Below are 7,768 nucleotides of genomic sequence, written 5' to 3'. Positions count from 1 at the left end.
ATTAATAACACTTTCTTTACTTCTGATTATTCTATGGATCTACTTTTGATTTCTTTACTTCTGATTAAATATAATTTTTGGTGATTAATTTACTACTTAGTGTGATTTTATGATTATTCGTCTTTACTAATTGATATTTGAATATTTGAATGCCGATAAATGTTTTACACTTTCGAAGCGAGAAGGAAGTCCTGCCAACCTGTTTAAATTAAAGTTCGACGAGAATTAATCTGATGGACAAAGTCCAAACCGCTACAAATGAAATATCAAAGGTTATGTCAATTTAAAGAATCTTTATTTTGGCCTAAAGATAGAGAAGAGAAACTTCAAGCTGAAATCAACGATGAACAAAATCTGATACAATGAAATAACGACCTTGAACCAGAAATGAATATTTGGTACAACGTTTCAACCATAACTCTTTATCTGGTTAAAAAAGGCTTAATGTCAACTTTTTTCAACTTTTATCAAATTTTATCAACCATTGTATCAAATTTTGTTCATTTTCGACGTACAACACGCCCAATTTCATTGATTATCAACTTTTTAAAGATACCAAGACAACACATATTGTTTTGTTTCAAACTAAAAACAATTGGTTAACTCATTCTTTACTGATAGAAAACTGAGTTCTGTTTAGATGTAGCAGGTCTCTGAGATCTACTCATTTGTCATCTATACTCGGGATTAGCAAACACAAAAACGTTAAAATGATGCCATGAAATACAACACCTAAATGTCACAAGGAGATCTTCTTTCCAACTCATTATGTCAACAGAACATGGATTTCCGTAAAGCTTCGATTAAACGCCCCTCTTTTAAACACCCCCGAATAGACGCCCCTAAAAGATAAAAATAAATAAACGTTTAATCGAAGCATTGCGGTAATTCCTTCGCAGGGACCCCTAAATTATAGCTGCCTTGTCGTCGGAAAGTATCATTATACACCATCTTTAAAGGACGCCATGGATTAAGATTTTTCATCGATGGAATTGGGGCAGCGCCAGCCACTAGGCCCTAGGGAGACAGCGAAAAAGCTTAATCCACGTCCTTTCTACTGTCGGAAAACGCCCCATAACCAACAAGGAACGACAAATTTAACACTAGGAAATGCCAATGACCAACCTTTAGTTATGTAAAAGCAGATTCAAAATTATAGGATTACATCACAAAAGTTACGCTGTCAAAATATTACCCCCCCCCCCTCCTAAACATTTTCTCATCGAATTTAGAGGAAATACAACTTGATCCTGCCAAGAACTGGGGGGACGTATCCTCCAAACCCCCTCCCCGTGCCACCGCCACTGGATGGAACAACATAACCATTCTTGTTTAAGAACACAATTCATAAGAAATCCAATCCTCTATTTGCTAAAAATAATAACATGCTAAGACACAGAAGAAAAATTAGAAGAAAAAGCAGTCTGCTTTTTTAAAGATTTCTCTCGTGTGAAGGAAACAGAGCAGATTACATAAAATAACCAATTATGGTACAGTAAAAACCCGCGTGTAAGAACCCGCGTGCAAGAACCCGCGTGCAAGAACCCGCGTGCAAGAACCCGCGTGCAAGAACCCGCGTGCAAGAAGGGATTTAAGAACCTTCTCACAGAAATTCTATTTTTAATTCTCCAAAATATAAGGACCTGTTTAGCCAAACAATTTCCAACAAGTTTTTATATAGTTTTACTATTTAACTGATCTACTTTTTACCAAAAATCAAAAAGGTGACAGAAAACTGAATTGTTAAAATATACGCAAAATGTTTCTTAAATTTAAACTGTTTTTATTAAACAATTATTGCTACTATTTTATATAGTTCCATATCATTGTTGGTGGACTTTTGGCAACATTGGTACACTAATAAATTTTTAGAATGGAGAAAAGACCAGATTGAATGATGGTTTCTGATCATCGAAACAGTATATACTCAGTAGAAATTAAGAACCTAATTAAGAACCTATTTAGCCCAAACTGTCAAGAAATACCCCATTATACAAGGACCAGTTTTGCCAAAATCTGAAAAAGTAGGTTCTTACACGCAGGTTTTTACTGTGTTGAATTTGTCATGGAGAATTTAGTGGTATAAGATTCAATTCATACTTAACTTTGAAATAAGAACAAAATTAAGAAGCCTCCAGCCTCAACTTTTCCGAGAGATAACATACTCGAGCTCTAGCAGAAGTTATCTGGTTCTTATAAAAAAGATTGTACGCTTTTTACCTAGTCACTCGAGGAATAAAAATCTGTTTAAATTGATCATATGAATTTTCGTATTTTTACTGGGTTTTGTAAAGGAGGACTAGAAACCTGTTTACATTGATCGTATGAATTTTCGTATTTTTATTACGTTTTGTAAAGGAGGAATAAAAATCTGTTTACATTGATCGTATAAATTTTCGTATTTTTATTGTGTTTTGTAAAAGAGGACTAAAAACTTGTTTACTCTGGTACCTTATAGCATTACCCCCAGTCTAGCACCATAAACCTTGTTACTGACGATTGACGCAAAGGAGCAATTAAGAGCAAGGCTAGAACCAAACGAAGACACATAAGACACTTTAAGTTAATTCTAAGGAATGGCTTTACAAGAATGTTTATTAGTTTGTCTTTGAAATAAAGTTGCTTTGAAATGTTCGGTTGTTTGTCGTTGTTTCTTTATTCTCGATGGATCAGAACGAAAAATGCCAACGCTGCTAAGATGATGTACTGGAAAAGAGAGAAAGAGAGATAATTGAAATTGTTGAAGGATGGGAATCGAGTGCCGGGGACTATGGGGTGTTGAATACGGTGCTAGGCAACTATGGGGTGTTGGGGATCTACGGGGGAGTGGAACAAAGAAAGCCAACGCTGCAACGATGATGTGTTGAAAAAGAGAGAGATGACTGAAACTGTAGACCGATGTTGGGAGAGCAGAGGGGGGTAGGGTGCGGGGAAACTATTTGGGGCTGGGGAACTATAGGGTGATGGAGAACAATAGGGTGCTGGGGAACAAAGAAAGCCTACACTGCTAAAATAATAAACTGGAAAAGAGAGAGATGATTGAAACTGTAGACCGATGTTAGGAAAGCATAGGGGATAGGGTGCGGGAGAATAATAGGATGCTGGGGAACTATAGGGTGCTGGGAAACTATAGGGGGCTGGGGAACTATGGGGTGCTGAAGAACAATAAGGTGCTGGGGAAATATGGGGGATGGGGAACAAAGAAAGCCAACGCTGCTAAGATGGTGTGCTTGAAAAGAGAGAGATGACTGAAACTGTAGATCGATGTTGGGAAAGCAGGGGGATAGGTGCTGGGAAACTATAGGACACTGGGGAACCATGAGGTGTTGGAGAACAGTAGGGTGCAGGGGAAATACCGGGAAATATCGGGATATATCGGGAACTATGGGGACCTATCGGGAACTATTGGGAGTAAGGAAACTAGGAAACAATGGAGTGCTGGGGAACTTTGGGTTGCTGCGAAATTGTGCAAGGTGGGGAACTGGGAAGGTTGGAAACTTTGGGGGCTGGATGACTATAAGAATGCTAGGGTTCTACGTGGCGATAAGGAGTTATAGGAAGGTGATTTCTTTTAGGGGAATAAGGCCCAAGCTCAAATTTTCCAGAAAAGCCTGAAACAACGAAAATAGTGCTGTAGCCCCCCCCCCCCTGCCCCAACCACTATCGCCCGATGACTGGTGAGAAATGAGAAAGTAAAAGATAGTGGAGAGAGAGTTGGGAAAAGTAAAAATGGAAAAAGTGAGAAAAAACCAAGTAAGAAGATAAAAAAGTACAAACCTTTATTTTTGGATAGTCATTCATTAAAATAGTAACAATGCCGATATAGGGAAGGTATCTATAAAAAACAGGATAGAATAAGTAAAATTGTTTAAAAAGTAGAAAAATTTGTGACAAAATCATCAAAGCAAATGAAAATCAAAGATAATTTCTATAACTTTCTTTGATCCTATCCAAAAGATTTTGGCTTCACTTTTTGTATTTTTGAAAGATTTTGTTACCTCAAACGCCTTACAGAATGTTACTAACAGAATAAATATTTACATATCAATCTTTTATTGAATTAGTAAGATTTATGATTGACATTTACAACATATTACTGTAAATTCCTGAACAAGGCCTCCTCTCGAATAAGCCCCCCCCCCCCCCTCCAGAAAAACACTCAGAAAAAGAAGAAAGGACTCCTTAAGGCCCAATCCCACAAAATGGAAACATTACACCTTGTGGGTAAAAATGATCATAGACATAGGAGCTATGGAAGTTCTTGGGGCTTCACCACCCAATTTTCCTAGATATTTTTTGCAAAAATCCTCCCCCCCCCCCTCCCCTTTGTCAACCTCTTCGTCAGAAAAAGTACCATTCTTCAGAATAAAGTTTCCTTTTATCAAATAAAAGACCCGTTTTTCCTGAGAGATCTTCTCTATAAAGTAATAATAGAGACAAATAGAGCGTATAAAGAATAAATAGAGCCGTCCTTAATTCCTCTGTTTAAATACAATTTTAAAAAGACCTTTTCTTGTTTACCTGACTCGCAATCTACTTTCTACTTGATATGGCTTTTCTCAACAAAGAAAGATCTAGCACCCCACTGTTTCCTAGTTTCCAATGGTTCCTGATAGTTCCCGATATTTCTAAACTTTCCTTATTGTAATCCTAAATAGTATACCTTGAAGATAAGATACTTGTATAAATGAATATCTTGTGCAAATAGCTACTAATTGCATACATATAAACAAGTATTTCAATAAAAAAACACACCCTTTAGCTCTTCCAATAACGTCCTTCTTTTGAAGCCAAAATTGCCCTGGGGCATACAATCCTCGGTCATCTACATTGTTGTTGTCACCCTTTGTAAGGAATTTGACATCACCAGATGATCTAAAAATAGATATTTTGACATATGAAGATTTTCAGAAAGAAATTTGATGATTTTGCAACTAAAATATCTAGAAAAATACAATTGATCAAGGGTTACTGTTTAAAGATTACAAAGACAAAGTTATAATAAAGAAAAAATTTATATTTTTGGCTTTCAATGATAATCTTCTTGCAGACAACATACCCTATTACCCCCTACCCCTGGATGTGCTATTGTTGTGGAGAAGGGCTAGCATTTGTTTGGAGTTCTGTTGGTTTACAAAATTTTTCATCATATGTATATACATGCACAGTTAAAATTGACGAGGTTATTTGCACATGGCAAAATGTATTTTGTGGTAGGAAATTTGTGGCACTTATAGGAAAAAACTCTTGTATCAAAAGATGAACAAACTTTAGAGAGAAGAGTGTCACGAGAGGAGTGAGAACCTCCAATTTTTGACAAAGGCTGATATTGTATTTATTGCGGTTTTTGTCTGACTTGTGTCATGGTGAGCAAAGTCACTTACTTTTCATGAACCTTTATGACCCTGTGTACTATCGGAATCTCTCTGCCTTCAATCTTAAAAACCACAATCTCCCCAGCTCTAATTGGTTCTTGGACATCGTTACCAAGGAACAGAAGGTCTCCTCTGAAAAATGCTGGCTCCATACTGCCACTAAAAGACAAAAATAATAAACACCTCTAAGTTTGATCAAAAGTCAAATGAAAGCTTACCAGGGATGGAATTCCGTGCCATGGATTGTGAGAGGGCTCTTTTTTTGGCTGTGAAACTTCTTTAGAATAGGGGAAAATGCCAGAATGAAAATTGATTGTCAATAGACCCTGTCTGAGCTACAAAGGAATTTGCAAATCTCAATGATACAGGCGGCCATTGTATTTTTTGCGGTTTTTGGTTTATGAAAATCTGAATTTCCGTCACTGTATCTATGTGAACAATTAGTCACTTTTAGATGACTTTATGTGATAATATATGTCTTTTCAGAATTTCTATTTCCTCACCCTTCACCTGTTAAGTTCCCTCTTTGCAAGAACAAGCAGTAATTTTCATCCTTAATCCTGCCTGTGCATTTTATTAAGAATCTACCCTAGGATCTTGGCATACTGTAAATCCTTGAATTAGCCACCTGGGGGCTTATTTATTTTTGATATTTTTGGATTGGGGCTTATTCGAGGGGGACTTATACCACAGGGGGCTTATTAGATTATTGTAGACTTTCAGAAGACAGCGTTGTTTATTTCAGTAGAAATTTTTTTAAGAGCATTTAATTACCAAAAGTATGAATTTGTTGTGGTAATTGAATAAAACGCCATAGGCAACCTCAGATGGCAAAAATCATCAAATTGAGGGGTCCATTTTGAGAATTTAGAATTTAGAAATTAGAATTTTGAGCATTGGGGGCTTACTCAAGGGGGGGGGGTTTATTGACAATTTGTAGTTCTAGGATTTCAAACTCATTGTTCTGACATTCCCTGCACAGAAAAGAATACTTTACAGTCAACTTTACTTCATGCCTCTGAAAAGTCTTCATTTAAGGAATATTTACCTTAAAACAACAACTATCGGGCTTTCACTTCCAGTTGTCACCATCAGACCTTTCCAGATCATCAGTGCAGAAGAAACTATCATTCCGAAATTTAAAATTTGGTAACATAGCTGTAGGAAAGAAAAAAACAAATGTGTTTACAAAATATTCCTGAACTGTTGATAACCTTTTTTAAATTACATAACCAGTTAAAGTCATGTTAAAATATTGGTAGAAACCAGATTAAAGGTTGCGTTTATAAGGTAAAACATCACTGGAAGTTCGCTCTATGCTAACAAAACTAGTTTTCGCAAACGGTGGTTTATTTAGGCCTCTCATGCCATAATCTAACGACATATTGAGGTCATACACTAAAATCATTGCACCAAACAAAGATGAAATAGCTTTACCTGTCTTTTATTCATACGACGAATGTCGTCGAACCAGCTTGAAATATCGAATAATCCCGAACTAGACATTTTTACAAGTCACTTTTCCTCCAAAACTTTTTCATTCAGAGATCCGCCATGCTTGAAATAATAACACCTCCTTAACAAGGACGTGACACCTTAATAATACGTTTCTTCAACATAGCTGCTCCTCCACATCCATGGTTGTTGAATGAATGGGATGGGGGGAGGGGGTGTAGATTTTGAGCAGCCCCCTGATTGGGGCCCTCCCTTCTAATAACTCCCTTTATATATTTTGTACAAAATAATTTATGACAGTTGTGCATTGACCTTCTTTGAAACTTTTGTATGTTGGTTAGCCTCGGCTCACAGCCTACCTGCCCTAGTAATGAATGAGGAAGATGGGTGTCGCTGAAAAAGGGTATGAATGAGGGCAGGAGAACTGAACCGACCAATTATTAAGGGGGCAGGCTTCAGGAAAAGGGCATTTGAAAAAAACCCCAACTTCTATTAATTATTTAGAAACTTTCATTCTGTTTCGATGTTCTGTAGGCATCTTTATATGGGCTAAATGCTGTCATCAGAATTCGTTTAACAAGTTTTGAGCGATGCAACAGGCGGGCCTGGCGAACTTTTCTATCCACGGGGGATAGCAGGTGAATATGGCAGGGGGCAGAGAAAATTATCCTTGTCTGGTTGAGAAAAAGCAAAACTTATAATCATGTTGGCAACGTTCGGGGTCAAATAAGTACACTTGTTTATAACTCTAGCAAACCCTTCGTATTGCTATGCCATGTTAAAAAGAGAACTTAAGACCGAGGACAGAAACCTCAGATTGTTTCAATCCTAAACAGAAGCATTAGCAACATGGATGCAGGTTACAATAACCTGGAATGAAAACATTGAACAGTTGTAAGAGACATTAAGACAAATCAGGGTTTATTCTAGGAACAATT

At 37.0% G+C, this 7,768-nt stretch overlaps 1 protein-coding gene across 1 annotated transcript; it reads right to left on the bottom strand.

Annotated features, from left to right (window-relative positions):
* Nucleotides 1-2,549: 2,549 nt before the first annotated feature.
* Nucleotides 2,550-6,972, bottom strand: LOC135690439 (signal peptidase complex catalytic subunit SEC11A). The gene is made up of 6 exons (XM_065208001.2): nt 6,813-6,972; nt 6,424-6,533; nt 5,385-5,534; nt 4,756-4,875; nt 3,778-3,835; nt 2,550-2,706 (listed from the first exon to the last, which is right to left on the bottom strand). Exons 1-6 carry the CDS (start codon nt 6,879-6,881, stop codon nt 2,656-2,658), a joined length of 558 nt encoding a protein of 185 aa, XP_065064073.1. The 5' UTR covers nt 6,882-6,972; the 3' UTR covers nt 2,550-2,655.
* Nucleotides 6,973-7,768: the final 796 nt, after the last annotated feature.

Source organism: Rhopilema esculentum, chromosome 1, assembly GCF_057945365.1.
Source record: "Rhopilema esculentum isolate cy_ngs chromosome 1, ASM5794536v1, whole genome shotgun sequence".
Lineage (NCBI taxonomy): Eukaryota > Metazoa > Cnidaria > Scyphozoa > Rhizostomeae > Rhizostomatidae > Rhopilema > Rhopilema esculentum.
This window is presented reverse-complemented; position numbering and strand designations above follow the sequence as displayed.

Bases quoted from the DNA above. Each gene is read 5' to 3' on its own strand.
- LOC135690439 (XM_065208001.2), bottom strand. From the start codon at position 6,881: ATGTCTAGTTCGGGATTATTCGATATTTCAAGCTGGTTCGACGACATT. The intron at 6,534-6,812 runs GTAAAGCTATTT...TCTTTCCTACAG, and splicing joins GTCGTATGAATAAAAGACAG to CTATGTTACCAAATTTTAAA. The intron at 4,876-5,384 runs GTAAGTGACTTT...ATCTATTTTTAG, and splicing joins GTCATAAAGGTTCATGAAAA to ATCATCTGGTGATGTCAAAT.